The sequence below is a fragment of the Battus philenor genome, unplaced genomic scaffold (assembly GCF_028537555.1).
Source record: "Battus philenor isolate CCGP_79_NKW_IND1 unplaced genomic scaffold, ilBatPhil1.0.hap1 SCAF_27, whole genome shotgun sequence".
NCBI classification, from domain to species: Eukaryota; Metazoa; Arthropoda; class Insecta; order Lepidoptera; family Papilionidae; genus Battus; species Battus philenor.
Genome location: NW_027181690.1, coordinates 2,139,478 through 2,158,598, shown reverse-complemented (window position 1 = coordinate 2,158,598; position 19,121 = coordinate 2,139,478). Strand labels below are relative to the sequence as shown.

Sequence of the window (19,121 nt, the reverse complement as noted above, 5' to 3'; positions counted from 1 at the left end):
ATTTTAATGCATCCGCTTCTGGTGAGTTTTTTGTTAAATAAATTGTGTTAAGATGCACTAAGTTTGATTCTTTCATCTCAAAACTTTTCAAACCTTGTTAAACAATAATCACATTCATCGTACGCTAATTGTAAATTCACAATAAAGATAAGACAAATGGCAAATGCAGCGAAGTACTTCCACACACGAGGTACACAAACAACCTTATTACCGTCGTTTAAAGACCCAGCCAAACGCACATTGAAATTGTATGAGAGAGTTTTTCGACCAGCAGTGAATGAATGATTAAAAATTATAATACTGATAACTTTTATCCAATTTGGACAGTTTAAAGTGATCACATGAAGTGAACAGACGACTTTTATTAAGATCGCCGGAAGACGCCAGAATCTAAGTGCTATACAGGCCTGCTTCCCACCGATCCCATGGGAAATCTCTGAGGTAGACCTTTGTCCAGCAGTAAACTACCTGCATCTGAAATGGGGTGATGATGAATTATGATTACTGCAAAAAGGATGTTAGATACATAAATACTTGTTTTTGGTAAAGTTACAGTGAGGATGTCTTTAATTTCGTTTCAAGAATAGGTTTGTTATTTAATGGAATCAGGCGTTACTTCGCGGAAGTCAATCCTAAGTAAGAAAAGGACCAATATTTAGCCACTTCCGCACATGCAGTGGTAATCGTGCAATGAAATGCACCGCCCGCCAGCCCGCTGATAAATGCGTATGCGGCAAACAATGTGAATCACACAACCGCCACCACCAAATCACTCAACACGTGTTTCACCCCTCCACGGGGCATCTTCAGGAGTTCTGTTACACCGATTAGTGCCAAACACAGAGTCTCTAGACCGCCGCATACGCATTTATCAGCGGGCTGGCGGGCGGTGCATTTCATTGCACGACTACCACTGCATGTGCGGAAGTGGCTAAATATTGGTCCTTTTCTTAAGTAGGTTTGTTATTTTGAGTAGATATATATTGTACTCACGGATATGATGTCCTTGACGATGGCTTTGTCGGTGGACATCTTGGCGCGGTTGATGACGGACACGTTGGGCCCCACCCACGTCACGAACAGGAACTTGCGTCGCTTCGACATTTCATCGCCCATCTGGAGCCTGCCACGCACAAAACCAAACAACATTTAGATTTTTTACCCCCGATAATTCTAGATAGAGGGCGTTGCTGAAGTTTCTTCTGCTACTTTTCCTATTACCAACGCTTTTCGAAGTGATATTAACCAGGCGATAGCAACCTATCAAGTTGAGGTTCAGTTTTCTCGGGCGCCCTTTCATTATCGGCGAGTAACAGGTCAAGTCGAGGTCCTCTCGTATAGTTCCTTAAGGCCTAAGCCCTAAAGACTTAAAATTTTATAATAATATTCCTTTCACCGAGTAGTGGTTTACTAAAAATTGATTTTTTGAAAAATCGAAAAGGGAGATTCGTTAAAAAAATGATATTTTAGAACTACAACTTTTAAAAGTATAAAAGTTAACCAGATTTTTTTTGTACTAAATAAACAAAAATGTATTTGATAAAATTACATCCTCAAATGCATGCAGGCCCACGCGAAATGGTTAGTTTAACAATAACAGACAGATGGATACAATATTTTGAACATCTAAATTTTGTCTTGAAAAAGTTGACAAATCCTTCATGGGTCTGAGTACGCATATATAATAAACTTCCACGAGATATCTTAGACTTTCCTTTTTCATAGTTTTTATAGCATTCACAAGTTTTTAGTTGAACGAAATGTCTGGAACTTGATTTCGTTAACTCATTTAATATGGATGATATTAAATTTTATACAATAAAAATTGTTAAATTTAATTTAAACAGAGTATCTTGAGTTTTTGGCGGCTCTTCTCAACATTTCAGCGTTCCAAGCCGGTGGTAGCTTACTACTTATAATGTTAAAACATTTAACGATTCAAAAGTGCATGCGAATTATTTGAATAAAGATATTTTGAATTTCAATAAAACGGTTCGGTATTTTCGCCATGAATATAACTCTCTCGTAGAATAAGATCTTATATATATGAGTTGTACACGGGTACATAACATATACAATATCCGGCGTTAAATATTGCACATCGACCTTTGGAATGAGACAATCGGCTAATTTCGGCTTCGTAGAGCGTTATCTCTGTCGTACGTAATACAACGATTGACAAATCGTCACATAGGTGAGAGAATATGAGACAGAGATAGTCCATTTTCTCTTTCCAAAGTTCGGTGTGCAATATGAATCGCCGGGTACTGTAGGACGCGTACTTTAATTTGGAAGTCGATGGTGTACAACAGAGATGCCAGTCAATATAAGTAGTCTCGGCCAATAAAACTTCTCTCAAAATTTGAAATTTATTATCAGAGAAGAGACGACAAGTATTCTAAACAATAATTTAACTTTACATACATTTATTATAATGTACTAGTCAAAATAAAAATACTTGCTTCCATGAACAGTGATTTTTTTGCGATGCCCATAACGTTAACCATTGTTAATTTGATCCAAGAGTTTCACACCCCTGGCGTACAGTATGGGTGACGTAAGTGTAATAGAAATCCTCTCACCTGAGGTATCCAAAGGCGCGCTCGTCGTCCGCGAACTGCTTGCGGAACTCCGTGAAGTCGCTGCCACGCGCCGAGCACACGATACGCGACCCTTCGAACTTGAACACCGCCCTGCCGCAAACACATTCAACTACATGCCACAATAACCATCAACATATCGCTGCCACAAAACCCTGGAGGCAAATCGCTTTCAACCAATGATAATGACTTATGGAAATAGGAAGATATAATGTACGGATTTGAGACGTCATCGCTTACGGGCCTTGTACAGAAGGTTCAAGAATAACCCCAAGAACAACGGAGAAAGCAAGGCTGAAGGGTTGTTGTGAGATCGAATCAAATATGACATCTGCAGAAGAATTGACGGATTTGAGACGTCATCGCTTACAGGCCTTGTAAAAAGGTTCAAGATCAACCCCAAGAGCAATGAAGAAAGCAAGGCTCGAGGCTTTGTTGTAAGATCGAATCATAAATGACATCTGCAGAAGTATTGATCGTCTAAAGTAGCAGCAGGCATGGAAGCATGCATGCATCATTCTCTGATGACAGTAATAACGCTGTCTATCAACCAAGTAGGGTAATCAAAGTTAACAAATTTAAATATGGTTAACAAATTCGTTGTAACATTACTTCTGAAGATGCCCCGTGGAGCGATGAAACACGTGTTGAGTGATTTAACGGTGACAGTTGTGTAATTCGCATTGTTTGCCGCATACGCATTTATCAGCGGGCTGGCGAGCGGTGCACTTTATTGCACGACTACCGCTACATGAAAGTAGCTATGTATTAGTCATTTTCTTACTAATGGCACTTTTCCCTGACCTTTATGTAGTAAAGAGAGTTCTATGGCTTCCCCAAAAGCCTCGGCTCATGCTACATCATCATCTTCATTACAGCTGATAGACGTCCACGGCAAGGCAAGCCTCCCCCGAAGATCGCGACCACAATGACCAATCTTACCCGTATCCAGCTACCCCCCGCGACGTTGACTATGCCGACGGTCTAGTGAGGAACCTACCCATGCCGCATCTACTGGCTCGAAGTTTACTCACCACGTACCATTTCATACATCATTACGAATGTAGGAACCCGTTATAATAATGTTCCCGATAAATATCCATGTAGATCTGACCGTACATGCATTCCGCATGGAACAGTGTTTCATTACAGTTAGGTTGGAGAACATTACTAATTCTAAATACCATAGTCATACTGGAACACAACAATATTTCCACAATACTGATTAGTAATGGATATATTTTCCGGAATGACGACAGCTTTTACCAGAATACCACCAGTAAAGTACAAAGTACAGCTACAAGGCATACCAAGTTCCACCACTTACCACTCTGTTGGTGTCCCGTCAGAGCGCACGTCTTCATATGCAGCCCGTATCGTGTCGCGGTCCAGACCGGTCGTCATGGCGACCTGTAAAAAACAACACACATTTAATTATATAATACTCTTTATTATTCACGACAAATAAATACAGAAATAAAAATAAATACAAGGGGGCGGTCTTATCACTCAAGGCGATGCCTTACAGACAACCACAGTATGGTAATACAAGACAGATAGAAGGTAGTACACCAATACCTCACTTTGCGACGTGGTTACGTTCCCAAAAAAACACGACGCAAATTGAAACGTCGCAAAGTGAATTAAAATTTTCTTTAGCAAACCATGTAAAGATCGGAGATAGGTTCCAGGGTTACGATAATACTACTTTTTAAAAAGAAAATATAACAAAGTAAACATAATAAATTGGAAAAATATATAACTTTTTGTAACCAGAAACAACACATTAAAATTTATACAAAATTATAATTCTCTTTTTAAAAAAGCACAACACTACGTAATTGAAACTGAACTCTAAAATTAGCAAAACAAAGTGAAAATAAAACTGTATTAAGATTGCGTTGATTTTTAGTTAGACGGGGAATCCACGAGTTTTGATGGCATGGCGCAATTAGAAAAAAATGTTGCCACCTTTTGGAAAAAAAAGACAATTTCAAAAAAAAAAACTAAAGACTCGAACCCAAAACAACGCAACCTCGAAAATCTAACGACGCACAGTGAAATTTAGTACTGATTAAGCAGCGACGCAACTTCGAAGAAAACGCAAAACGAAACGACGCAAAGCGAGGTATTGGTGTATATACAAACATACATATAGTATCTTTTTACAAGTAGCCACTAGTTTTACGAAACGTAAATTAACATTTCGTATATGTATCGTGTATTAGAGACATCGAAAAGTAATGTTCCTTTCTTAAGTTAAATTCACACGACTACATTTTTAACAAGTTTTTATTTCTAATCAATAATATATTCACCTTCGTTATCAACAACCTTTTGCCACCTAGTATACAAAATCAATGCCGGAGCGATAACAAATCAATCGGTTTTTCTTTAAAATATATCGACAAATACATTACTTTCCGATCCCCCTAATATATGTGATTTAGATATAAGTGTAAAAACTTTAAAGAATTGTATATATATTTTATATGTCAAAAATATTTTACAAATGTTTCTCAACCTGACCTCCATCATCACATGATCACTCTGAAACTCTTGGAATACCACAGGCTATAACTTCTGGCAATACAAACTCTGGAGTGACAATAAACCATAATTAATTTTTATATGTAGTAATTCAAATTTTAAAAATCTTTCTTAATTTTCTTTTCTTACTTTCTTACGTTGTTTATTATTTGTAAAGCCAGTAATTTTTTAAACTACGTGTTATACATTTACTGACAGCAAATGCTACACATTCAATCCTTAAGTAATAAATATTACCGTTTAGTCTTGAACTGTGTAGTAGTAGAAGTCAACACAATCTGTGGGTAGGTGAAACATTACATTGTAAGACGGAGCGGCGAGAAGACGAATGTGAAGTAACAAGCGTATAAATTATTATCTAAAGAATAAAAGAGTAGTAGGTGGGTAATAAATAAATAATGAACAAAGTTGTAGTTTGTACACAATCATTAATATAAGTGCAATGTTATATGAAATGTATGAAAATTGATGTTTATATTTCGCGGTTGATCTATCTCCTTTTGGTGTCCCTTGCGTTGAGTTTTCGCCTGAACCCTGAATTCCCAACAGTGTCCAATCCTCCAGGAGTCTCCAATGACTATACGAAGACCGTTGGCATGTTAAAAAAACCACAGGGTTCACAGTTCTAAAAGGTCCATAAATATTTATCTGCTTACGATAGTAAAGAACTAAATAATTGGCTCGACTTCATCTATTAATGTTGACAGAAATTAAAAAAAAAACTCAGTGCTATTGACAGTACTGTTAGTACTTATGCCAAGTTTCACAGACCTTATACAGTTCCTTAGAAGAATTTAAAAAAAAATCAGCACAAATTTCCCTTATTTTTTTTAAATGACCCCCGCTATTGGAGACCTCTCGTACCCCTAATTAGTCGAGATCAGGGTCTTTGTTTAGAAATAAGTTTTTCAGATTTTTCATCTTTATTCTTCACTCACTGTCATACTTCTCAATTTCTTTTATTCTTACCTTATTTCCATCATAATATCTTTCATTTTGTTTTATCATTCCTTCTTGCTTTCATCGCCTTCCTTCCATCATATTAGGTGGCTATGTACATTTTTTTTCCTTATTTTATTATTTACATATTCTATTTTTTTTATCACAGTTTTCTTTGGGTTGTGTTTTCTTAATACATTACTACACTTTTCCTATTCTATTTTTCCTATTATCAATTGACTAGTTATTTTATGTGCAGTTTATTAGGTACCTACATATCCTATACTGTTTTGTTTCTATTAACAGTGTCACTCACCGCCCTACGAGCAAACGATAGGAATAATGAGCGAAGGTTGTGGTCGCCCAAATTTCCCTTATCAGATATTGTATGATGCGTAATGTTTTAACACTTTACAAATGTAATACTCTATAGCGGGTAGATGTGGCTGTCGTTAGGGGCAGAAAGAGAAAGTCAATCCTGTACCGTTCAGTTCACCAGTTCGAACTTGGCCCCGTGTACTGCGAGCAATGATTTAACTGCATTATAGTATCTCTTGTGTAGATTTATCCAAAAGAGTCAACGTATTACTAGCACAACCATATTAAGTTTATCTTCACATTTAGTCTAGTTTTAAGAAAATTAAAAATATAGTTCTACCGGAACTTTTTAAAGTGATCTATTAGAAAACAGTAACCTCTGGTTTAAACTATCTAAAAACTTGACTTGAAATCTTTAGATGTTAAGATATGCACACTGTTCTGAAAGGTGTTCAAGTAACAATGATTTTTTTTATTTTTACAATAAGATAATAATGTTCCTGTACGACGGCAAATACCGCACTCATCATTATATTTCCGACACAACAAACACGATAAATCACAGGATAAATAAAAATTACGCAAACGGGTACATTCAAAATAAGAGTAAAAAAGGCGTACGACGTATGCAAGCAAAAGGTACATGTAAACGTATCTTAACTTCTGAATCTGTAATCTTTGCTGCCCAAATGACATTTATAGATTCCGCGGATTTTATGCTGCAGAACACTTAACCTAAGACCTCTTTTAAAAGCGAACTTCGAGGTGTTAAAAGGCAGGCTCCATTCTTAGCTATTCTTATTTAATCAGAGCAATAATGTGTATTCATTGTCATTTCAACTGTAAGACGTTCACTGCTAATCGTAGGCTTTCAGCATAAATCTCCAAGAGGACCGGTTGGAAGCGGCCTAGAAACAGAATCTTTCGACGTCTTTAACCCTTAAATGCATGACATTTATTTAAACTTTAAAAAAAAACGTCTTACAGATACGTACAGGGAAAAATAGAAAAAATATATACATTTATACAATATCTTTGATACTTATTTTATTAAAAAAAAACCTTAAGTTGCAGATATACAACGGTATGCATTTATTTTTTAATATAGTACTCATTTTAGGTTTAAGTGGTATGTTGCAGTTTTCAACATTATGCATTTAAGGGTTAAAGTCATTTATCCACCTGCATTATCTGTTATCAACTCCAAAATAGATATTGGGCCTAAATTATTTGACATAATTGCCACATCTGTAAAAAATAGAAGCCTTCCTAGTACTGGATCAACGACTGACTTTGTTCAAAATATTAAACACAGTTGTGTTGTTGATTATAAGGTTCTGGAGTGGAGAGTACGAACTGTCAAACGCACATGAGGACGTCAACCCACATAGCGGACAGACGACCTGGTTAAGACCGTAAGAAGACTCAGGAAATAGACCACGAAGGGTCCCTTCCCATTGAAGGTACTACGGTTGAAATTATGATGATGATTGGCATGGTACCTTAGAAGAGCAGGAGGCCTCGGAATGACAAGACTCAATGTCCTGGACATCGTCACTTGGACACGAAACATCCTCCTTTCCATCCTTGACAATGGAGTAGAGCTCTTCGATCCTTTTTTTCAGGATAACGACGTCACTCCTAATCCTCCTTCTGTCCGCTGACGACTCCTCCAGTGCGACAATTTTGTCGGAGAACTGGGACATGATGCTGCGAAGTTCCTCCACATTATTGGTAAGGACATCGAACTTTGTTATAATTGTGTTCTGATTATTAGTGAGCTTGACTATGTGATCCTGTATGGACTGTAAATTGCCTTCCATATGATCGGTCTCGTCCATCGGCATGTCTGTTTAATTTCACCGAAATCTTAGAAAAAATTCTTATGCTTTATTGCATATTGTAGATAAAAACTTTAGGAATAACCAGGTTTAAAGACACTAACTGTTTTATTATTTCATTGTTGAATTTGACGTTTATGGTGTTTTTTTTTAATTTCCTTTCTGTCAAAATCTCACCAGATTTTAATAGGATTTATTTGTCGGTAAAAAGGTTTTGAGTATGAAGTATCTATATTCATTAGAATTTTTGGGAGGAAACACAAATTCAAACATTAAAGTAGTATCTATCGGGTTTAATATTAATTTATTGGTGCATATACATGCACCGAACGATATAAGCTTTTGGTTGCATAAAACCTTGCATTTCTTAGGTCCTTATTTCTGAACAATCTAGTCCTACGTAGTTATCGCTATTGAACGAGTATTACATTTCCTGCGGCTTTAGTTTGCTACTTGACTACAATAAAAATGAATTATCAAAAATGTGGGTATGTGCAAAACTCAAGAATAACCTGACTAATTTGGCAAATTTTATTCATATTTTCATTAAAACGCGCGAAAAGTTAGGTTGTTATGGAAAGAAACAATGGAAAATTTATAAGCTCTTTCGCACGCAAACAATTATGACCATTTCAGCCGTTAGACTATTTCCTGGACATAGTCTTGCCTTACAAATATCCTATAGAACCGGTCTGAATCTAGTTTTATACCTTTAGTAGTAGACCTTGATAAGGTCGTCTGTCAATCCATCTTGCTGGTGAATGTCTTATGCCCAAGTAATAGTGTAAAACCATTCGTATCCAGGCAAAAAATTATAAAGGTGATTAAATTTAAAAAATTTCCGGTAGACGCAGCGTGGGTAGGCTTTTCTTTAGTGGACCGAAAGTCAAGGTCGCTGGATACGGGCAGAAGACTGATCATCATGGCGATCTTTGAGGAAGAGTGAGGATATGTTCCTTGGAGAGGGAGTCTATCGGCTGATATATTCAACAAGGTGTACAAAATATATCACCGTACATGAATAATTATAATAAATGTAATGATTAATAAGCCTAGCAGTGTGGACAACTTTTTGTGAATATTTATTATAAAGATATTAAATCAATAAATCAAGTGATAACTTCCTGGAGAAACTCGTTTTATTTAAATTTATCGACCATTCACTATTACTTCACTAATCTTAACCATACTCTACCATTGTTTCTGCAATGCCTATTTCATGAAAGAGTATTTAAACCAGTAAACCTATAAATTTTGTATAATCGAGTCATTTACCAAATAAACTTTTCTTTACTCTTTTTGGGCAATTGCGAAGTTGTACAAGGGGTGATAGGTTATGTGTAATATCTTAAAAGGGATGAACGTATATATGTTGTCAGCAAAAAAAATTAGACTATCCTATTTTCGATCAACCTATAAAAAGTAATTAGTCTGCAGTATGTAAGTATATAAGAATTTGACAGGCCTATAATTTCTGGAAGTACATTCTACAAAGTTAATAATTAAATATGTGTACTACATTATTTCTAAAACCGTTGATTTTTGTACAAGATATAAGATCCATTGTCAGAAAATGAGACATCTTATAAAGATTTTACATCCATAAATAATCACCTTTGCTGCCTGTAAAATTATTTTTTTTTAATCAATATAGGTAGAAATAACAACAATAAATAGGTAGTAAAATGAATGTATTATTTTCAAAAACTAATTCAAGTTTATAAACACTGAAAAACAAACACTTGTTACATGCTTGAAAACAAACTTATCAAGCTAGCATTGTCTTTTTTCATCATGCTAGTAAATTTTTTACAATGCTAATGTAGTTCAAGACCTTTGTAATGTATCAATCGTATCGACCCTAGGCCTTGTAGCTTTTATTTGTTCTATATTTTATAGCGTCTTTTCGAATAAATTTTATATGCATTGACTAGAGAAAAAAATAAAAAAACAGGATTATTGTAGGAAAAATTTAATAATAAATTTCCTGTCAGGCAAAAAATTTAAAACATAGCAATAATTATAAGTAAATAAAACAGTTTGGTGAGATCTAAAGCAGTTTATTTGTTTTCTACTACATCAAAGGAATGCAAGAAAGCGGAACCAATAATTCGCGTTTACATGCCCCCGCGCAGACGGAGTACCAGGTGGAGAGTGGACTCCTTCTGGATGTTGTAGTCCGAAAGTGTGCGTCCATCTTCCAGCTGTTTACCGGCGAAAATGAGACGCTGCTGGTCTGGGGGAATACCTTCCTTGTCCTGGATTTTGGCCTTGACATTTTCAATGGTGTCTGACGGTTCAACTTCTAAAGTGATTGTCTTACCAGTCAAGGTTTTTACGAAGATCTGCATACCACCACGGAGACGGAGTACCAAGTGAAGAGTGGACTCCTTTTGGATGTTGTAGTCCGAAAGTGTGCGTCCATCTTCCAGCTGTTTACCGGCGAAAATGAGACGCTGCTGGTCTGGGGGAATTCCCTCCTTGTCTTGGATTTTAGCTTTGACATTTTCAATTGTGTCCGATGGTTCAACTTCTAAAGTGATGGTTTTTCCAGTCAAGGTTTTTACGAAGATCTGCATGCCACCACGGAGACGGAGCACCAAGTGAAGAGTGGATTCCTTCTGGATGTTGTAGTCTGACAGGGTACGTCCGTCTTCCAGCTGTTTACCGGCGAAGATGAGACGCTGCTGGTCTGGGGGAATACCTTCCTTGTCCTGGATTTTGGCCTTGACATTTTCAATGGTGTCTGACGGTTCAACTTCTAATGTGATAGTCTTTCCAGTCAAGGTTTTTACGAAGATCTGCATACCACCACGGAGACGGAGTACCAAGTGAAGAGTGGACTCCTTCTGGATGTTGTAGTCCGAAAGTGTGCGTCCATCTTCCAGCTGTTTGCCGGCGAAGATGAGACGCTGCTGGTCTGGGGGAATTCCCTCCTTGTCCTGGATTTTAGCTTTGACATTTTCAATTGTGTCTGATGGTTCCACTTCTAAAGTGATTGTCTTACCAGTCAAGGTTTTTACGAAGATCTGCATGCCACCACGAAGACGGAGCACCAAGTGAAGAGTGGACTCCTTTTGGATATTGTAGTCTGACAGGGTACGTCCGTCTTCCAGCTGTTTACCGGCGAAGATGAGACGCTGCTGGTCTGGGGGAATACCTTCCTTGTCCTGGATTTTGGCCTTGACATTTTCAATGGTGTCTGACGGTTCAACTTCTAAAGTGATTGTCTTACCAGTCAAGGTTTTTACGAAGATCTGCATACCACCACGGAGACGGAGTACCAAGTGAAGAGTGGACTCCTTCTGGATGTTGTAGTCCGAAAGTGTGCGTCCATCTTCCAGCTGTTTACCGGCAAAGATGAGACGCTGCTGGTCTGGGGGAATTCCCTCCTTGTCCTGGATTTTAGCTTTGACATTTTCAATTGTGTCCGATGGTTCCACTTCTAAAGTGATTGTCTTACCAGTCAAGGTTTTTACGAAGATCTGCATGCCACCACGGAGACGGAGCACCAAGTGTAGAGTGGACTCCTTTTGGATATTGTAGTCTGACAGGGTACGTCCGTCTTCCAGCTGTTTACCGGCGAAGATGAGACGCTGCTGGTCTGGGGGAATTCCCTCCTTGTCCTGGATTTTAGCTTTGACATTTTCAATTGTGTCCGATGGTTCAACTTCCAATGTGATGGTTTTTCCAGTCAAGGTTTTTACAAAGATCTGCATACCACCACGGAGACGGAGCACTAGGTGAAGAGTGGACTCCTTCTGTATGTTGTAGTCCGACAGTGTACGTCCATCTTCAAGCTGTTTACCAGCAAAGATAAGACGTTGCTGATCTGGAGGAATACCCTCTTTATCTTGGATTTTAGCCTTAACATTTTCAATTGTGTCTGAGGGTTCAACTTCTAAGGTAATAGTTTTTCCTGTCAAGGTCTTGACAAAGATCTGCATGCCTCCTCTTAGACGAAGCACTAAGTGAAGTGTAGATTCTTTTTGGATATTGTAATCTGATAGTGTGCGCCCATCTTCAAGCTGTTTACCAGCAAAAATAAGACGTTGCTGATCTGGAGGAATACCCTCTTTATCTTGTATTTTGGCCTTAACATTTTCAATTGTGTCTGATGGTTCTACTTCCAATGTGATTGTCTTTCCAGTCAAAGTTTTAACAAAGATCTGCATACCACCACGGAGACGGAGCACTAAATGAAGAGTAGACTCCTTCTGGATGTTGTAATCTGAAAGTGTGCGTCCATCTTCCAGCTGCTTTCCGGCAAAGATCAACCTTTGCTGATCTGGGGGAATACCCTCCTTATCTTGAATTTTGGCCTTAACATTTTCAATTGTGTCCGAGGGTTCAACTTCCAATGTGATTGTCTTTCCAGTCAAGGTTTTTACGAAGATCTGCATACCACCACGGAGACGGAGCACTAAATGAAGAGTAGACTCCTTCTGGATGTTGTAGTCTGAAAGTGTGCGTCCATCTTCCAGCTGCTTTCCGGCAAAGATCAACCTCTGCTGGTCAGGAGGGATTCCTTCCTTATCTTGAATTTTAGCCTTAACATTTTCAATCGTATCAGAAGGCTCAACCTCTAAAGTGATGGTTTTACCCGTTAAAGTCTTCACGAAAATCTGCATTTTGTTCTGAAAGTAATGAAAAAATAATTAAGCAAGAGGAAATGATTAATACTAAAAACCTTCAATACAGCAGAATTTGCTTGCGCACAATAAGCGTTGTGCAATTGAATGAGTCATCTAAACCCTCGTTAAAAAATATTGCAATGCCTTGCAATAAATAATGCTCAAGTTAAATTATTAAATGAACAATTATTTCACAGATATATATATATACACATGTAAAAAAATTCAAATCTTCCAATAAGATGTTACATTTATGTGCATTTCAAACGAGACTCCATTCAACAAAAAGCTAAAAGAACTAGTAAATAGCAATGCAAGTTTACCTAATTTGTACTGCTATTGCATCAGCTATAAGATTTGTAGTAGTCCGGATATTTATTGCTTCTTCTGATGAAATTTATTTCAATTACGAGACGTAATGTTCGTTAATAATTTCGTATTTGTTTGTATTGTTTTTAATAATCCACTTTTCAACGTTTTAACGGAAGAAACTAATTAGATTTTAGAGACTTCAAACAAAGGACAAAAGAAAAATGGCGGAGCTCTTTGTTGTATAATATCGAGAATTCTGTAAACATTCACAGTATATTTGTATTAGTAACAAAGTTTTGAGAATAAAGTTAATAGAAAACTAATAAAGAATGAGATGATGAATTAAGATCTTATTCTTATACATACAGAAAATATTACTTTTTTAGGATAATTATTTCATGTAACTATAATTAATGTTATTATATATAAATAATTTTTCTCACGTCTTCAATAATTAATAAAAGAAAATTAAAACTTCATTAGAAAAAGCAATCAATATCACGGAACACGTCAGACAAGATGGCGTACGTTACTCTACTGCGCAGTTCGACGAAATGACCTCTTCTATTTGAAATATTAGAAAAAAAAAATAAAAAATAGATGAAAACTTACCACTTCACTAGAATTTATCCTTTAACTAGAATTTCTTTACAATCAGCAACTTTAAAATAATTATACAATGTTCACACACGAAGTCTGTCACACGTCTTATTCCTTTTTCAATTCTCTTGCGAATGCGAGTGCGGGAGGAGGGGACGTCGTTTTTATAACCGTCAAGTGAGTCGATCAATACGCGCAAACGATGAACCACGAAGCCGATGAACTCTATTCTCGTCTCCTTCCTTTATATTGTCCAGGAAAGGGACGGCGGCTATGGAACGTTCTAGAAACAATCCGAAGTTTTCTTTGTGACGTATCGACTGCCACAAGTAAAGCAAAATAAAAAACAAATGTATTATAAAAATACAATACTTCAATATAATGTATATTATGAAATGTTTTTAATAATATATAATTAATCATAAAACGATATATAAATAACGTATATTAATTTCATTTACATTTATAAATATCGTCTTAAGGTCATATTCTAAGTAATAACATTATTTAATTAGTAAACAGTATACGACCTAGTGCTTACTTAATTCTTAATTCCGACATATAACTAACAGTTATATGTTTTCATTTTAATGTCGTAAATTGGTCTTTTTACCTGTTATAAAACTAACGGCATTGTTAAGATTGTTATTTACCTACGAGTTTTAGAAAAAAATCTTATAAGAAATTTGACAGAGAAAAGTTACATAGTCTATCCACAAAATCAATACAACGCCATTCGAACAAAGAATACATAGGTTCTGATAAACATTATCTATGCATAAATGCATGGCTGATGTTTATCGAAAATAAATATTTTTGTTTTAAATTGTGTTTTGACCTTCACTTTTAATATTATGATAGTGAAACTACCGACACTTTATAATATTAATTATATTTATAATATTTATTTTGTCTGATGTATAAACATCGCTGTTGTTCACTCATACATGTAATAAAATTCTTGATTAATACTTATTCAGTTATAATAAACAGCTTTTGTAATTATAATTACTGTATTACTATACAATGAATTATTTAAGGAGAATGTTTTCTAGGTTCTAATTATGAACGTATTGAAATATTTATTTTTACGAAACATTCGAGATAAATACACGTGTATAAATAGGAATTCTCTTCAAATGGAACAAAGGTTTTTAGTTGTTTTGTTTCGGTACATGAACAGTTATTGTGAAAACATGACGTAGTTCCCAGTAGCCGTCGTGAGTTGCGAATTTCACGATAAGGAAAATAATAAACAAGAGGTTTGTTTTTAATCGAAATTCATTGTATTTATTTTTATTTCTATCATATTAATACACACAGGGATATAATATTAACCACATTTGTGAATGTGTGAAAAAAAACAAATAAAGTATATTTGTTTTTTTTTTCACATTTACCTTCGTTTTTTCGCATTTAAATGTTCTTATTTAACTTCCATTTACCTAAGAATAATACATCTATTGTTAATAAAGATACCGTCGTTTGAATTCAATGATATTTAATCTCGGTCGTAAAATATAGCGAAACAACGGATGGACTAAAAACCTATTAATACATTGTACTGAAAGAGAAATTTAGTATTCCAGGAAATGTTTTTGAGGTTACTGCTTACTGTTTATAAAACATATTTTTTAAAATCATTTAGGTTACTATTTACCAGGTTTATTAGGTTATAAATATGAATTTGCAGGAAAATATAACTTTTGATGTTATCATTGTATATTAGCTAATCATGAACGTGGTATTTCCTAAAGAATTAGTTTCTATTGATCTTTATTTAACGGTTCTTGAAAAGTGATGAGTTGTGTGATGAAGTGATGATTCACGGTGTGTTTTGGAAATAGGATTTACTACATTCATAAGCGATAATTGTGAATATAAACAGACTCGAATCTAAAATAAAACAAGAAAAACATGTTTGTTTTGCATTTGTAGAACAAATCACAAGTACATTTTATGCACGCGTTCAAATAGAGAAACGCAAAATATTTTTATTTACTCATCGTCGGCCATGTTAAAATTTCTGCGTATTTTCTACGCATTAAACTATAAATAAATGCATACATGTTTACATTTCTTCGTATTTACGCGTCACAATTATATTGATCTGTTATGTTTATTTATATGTTACATAACTTTACATGACTTAGTTTTTATTATTATAAATTTTATAGTCATTTGAATTAAAGAAAAATATAATTATTAAGTAAAAGTTTGTGGAAAAGTGTAAATTTAAAATTAAAACATAACCTGTTTTAATTTTAATATACATAATATGTTAACAAACATATATAATTTGTGTCTTATATTACAGCCGCCTTTTTCTAAATCGGTTGACATATGTTTACCACCTACCTGGTTATATTTTCAAGTAAATTATGTTTAAGATAAAAAAAAAAATATCTACCCTTATAAGAACCCATCTCTCTATATTCATTCCTTTATTCTCATTACATGATTTACTTTATTTATAATGATAAGTTCGAAGTTAGATAACAAAGAAGTAAAAGGCAACTTATCTCATATTTAAAAGAAAATGTTTACAAATTAAAATTTTATTAGATGTCGTAATTATTTATTTGGGATTTATGTTATCTACACATAAAGTAGGTTAAATAGATATCTAAAGTTTGTATATGTTTCCGTGTATTAATATTTTATCATTCATAGATAATAAATACACACAGTAACTGTCACATCAAAGGTAAATAGTTCTAGATAACAGAATAATCTAGATTTTTTTAAAAGTGTTCTAAACGCGAAGACATGGGTTTTTAACATTAGAGGAAATATATATTTTATGTTTTTATCAGTTTAAAATGGTTTCTATAAGAACAAATACTGAATTTAACTTAAAATAATAAAAAATATAACAAGTAAGATTTGTGTCACCATAATGTTATGTGATAATGCGCGAAGCGGAAGTTTATTATTATATGTATAAGTAGGTTAATCAATTCGACCTTATTGCAATTCGCCTAGATACAAGACGAAAAGTTCTAAATTTTGTAATCTATAAATATACAGCGTAAATAAGGCGAGGTTGAACAAAAAAGGAACTACTTTTACATTGACGCTCGTAGTAGTGTACAGCGTTACCGCAAGATGGCGTTAAAAAGTAAAATGAAGATAATTATTAAAGAGGTAATTTTATTTTTAAATTTGATTCTACTCTTAAGAAACATGAGGTAAAGATGCGAAATAAAATATGCTTAAACTGTTGTAATTCTGATTAATGACAAATTTATCGACAATATGCCGTTATTTAAAAAAAAAAATCAGTCATGAGAGCGCATTAAAAAATTATCCGCTTCACCGTATCCGAGGACCGTGAAGAATGAATTCTCTTTCTTGCTTCACTTTCTTTTCAGTGAAAAGAAATTAACATCAATTGTGGAATAACTGGACCGTGGCAAAGTCGTCGATTCATGAAGTTGGTTCTGTTTTTTTTTCTCCTAAATTAATTAGCGCCATCTTTCCATGTAAATTTACATCAATTTATACTAACACAGATAATGTTAACTATTATATATTATCGATGTATTTTATTAGGTGTACGTCAAATAATAAACATGGCTTTTTGGAACACATGTGGTCTTCTGACTTCTCGTCCAAAATAATTCAATTTCCAAAGATGGAGGTCTTTGACCAATGTGTGTTGATAGTGATGACTGATCAAAGACGAAGTCATTTACGCTGGGCCTTATAACACTCAAGTTCACCCAGAAAGATATGATCGGAGTTTCGATGCAAGATAACAGAAAAAACAAAAGTCGCTGACGTAGTTAGAACAATTGTTTGTGTGTTATTGGACGGGGCACATCTTTCATACAATCGATGGCCGTTAAGGAACGAAAGGTTCTCAAGTGTTGACTACGAACTGGTCGAGATGGCTTAGGTAGATCCCCTTTAAGTGGACCGAAGATCGCTGGATGCGGACAGTATAAGACCCGGCTTCGTGCATTCTTTGGAGAAGTCCTATGTGTATTGGGCAGTGGCGTAGCTAGGGGATGGCGAGCGGGGAGGCCGCACCAGGCACCACAAGCAGGGGGGCACCAAAGTTGAAAATGATTTTTTTTTTATTATTTTGAACCAAAAAAATTATATATTAACTATATTCTGTTCTGAATTTTGAAATTATTTAGACTCTTTAGGAGGGGGGGGGGGCACCATGCCCCAATCTGCCCCAGGCCCCAAATACCATAGCTACGCCACTGGTATTGGGTCTTACTTATTCTCTTTTTAAGTTGTAGCTGTTAACCTAAGGGCTTTTACAGCTTCATTGGAGGTGATTTCACTGAGCGGTAGGATCCGTTAGCTTAAATAGATTTTTACGGCTAAAAAGAAGAGTGTAAATGTCTTGTCACTGGTATATTCTACCGGTAGTTTTTTTTTGTTACAAAGGAAAACTGTTCCGCGAACTCTGTATCGATGAAACTGTATGAGCGGCATAGGCTAACGGCGCTTACTTTGTTCGAAACTAAATACAATACAAGCATTCCGTATGGAACAAACATGCGGGCTACTTCATACAACGGTTTTTTTTGAATTTCGAAACATTATTGCTTTACGCAATTTAGATTAGTTATTAGTTTGGGGGTAGCGTGAAACATACACGCATACCCCGGGACGGGCTATCCAGAATAGCACAGGGCGAGGGAAGATCACGCGGCGATCCCTGACCGGGCGATACCGCAGTACCCCGTATAGCGCAGAGGACGATCACAGGGGGGGGGGGTGTTAATGGTTAGGAATCCCACATACCCCCATCCTCCCTCCAGAGGCGAGGCATCTTGACGTTCGGAAGATTTCCCTCCCGAAACCAAAAAAAGTTATTAGCTTTTGCAATGTGTTATAGAATATATTGTTGTATAAATAAGTCCTCAGTCTATATTAAAGCCGAAACAATAGAATAGTCATAATGTATCGTTTAATTTGTTAAGGTCTTCAATTGAATTAAAAATTTCGACATACGCTTTCGCAAATTAAGTGTTTCCTCATTATGTAAATATTTTATTACACTTAAGTATATTCAATTCATTTTTGGTTAATTGACATTAATTATTAAGACGTAAATTTTAAGTATAATATGGATGAACCTTGCGGATGCAATATACACAATATTAGAATTGCTAAACACGGCGATCGGGGCTGACGGCTCGCGTACTAGGTTTAGGAGAAATGTGGAGATCCGCAAAAAACCAAGATCACCGGCGTAGCTCGAAGAATTCCTTGTCTGAAATAGCATTTTTATGTGACGCCAATTTTGGGACCTTTCGCTCGAGCTCATAGGTGGATAGAATCTTTATTTCCATACTCATTTT

General features: G+C 35.6%; 2 protein-coding genes across 2 annotated transcripts in view; both read right to left on the bottom strand.

Annotated features, from left to right (window-relative positions):
* Positions 1-19,121, bottom strand: part of LOC137925607 (coactosin-like protein) — a 65,286-nt gene that overhangs the window by 2,938 nt on the left and 43,227 nt on the right. Inside the window, exons 2-4 of the mRNA XM_068769073.1 lie at positions 3,928-4,010; positions 2,583-2,693; positions 994-1,123 (exon numbers count right to left, since the gene is read on the bottom strand). Of these exons, the coding sequence (XP_068625174.1) occupies positions 994-1,123; positions 2,583-2,693; positions 3,928-4,010 (324 nt within the window). The remainder of the gene's footprint in view (positions 1-993; positions 1,124-2,582; positions 2,694-3,927; positions 4,011-19,121) is intronic.
* LOC137925603 (polyubiquitin-C) lies at positions 10,288-13,941 on the bottom strand. The gene is made up of 2 exons (XM_068769070.1): positions 13,807-13,941; positions 10,288-12,885 (listed from the first exon to the last, which is right to left on the bottom strand). Exon 2 carries the CDS (start codon positions 12,877-12,879, stop codon positions 10,366-10,368), a length of 2,514 nt encoding a protein of 837 aa, XP_068625171.1. The 5' UTR covers positions 12,880-12,885; positions 13,807-13,941; the 3' UTR covers positions 10,288-10,365.

What these genes read in the sequence shown, in the direction of transcription:
- LOC137925603 (XM_068769070.1), bottom strand. Translation starts at nt 12,879, where the DNA reads ATGCAGATTTTCGTGAAGACTTTAACGGGTAAAACCATCACTTTAGAG.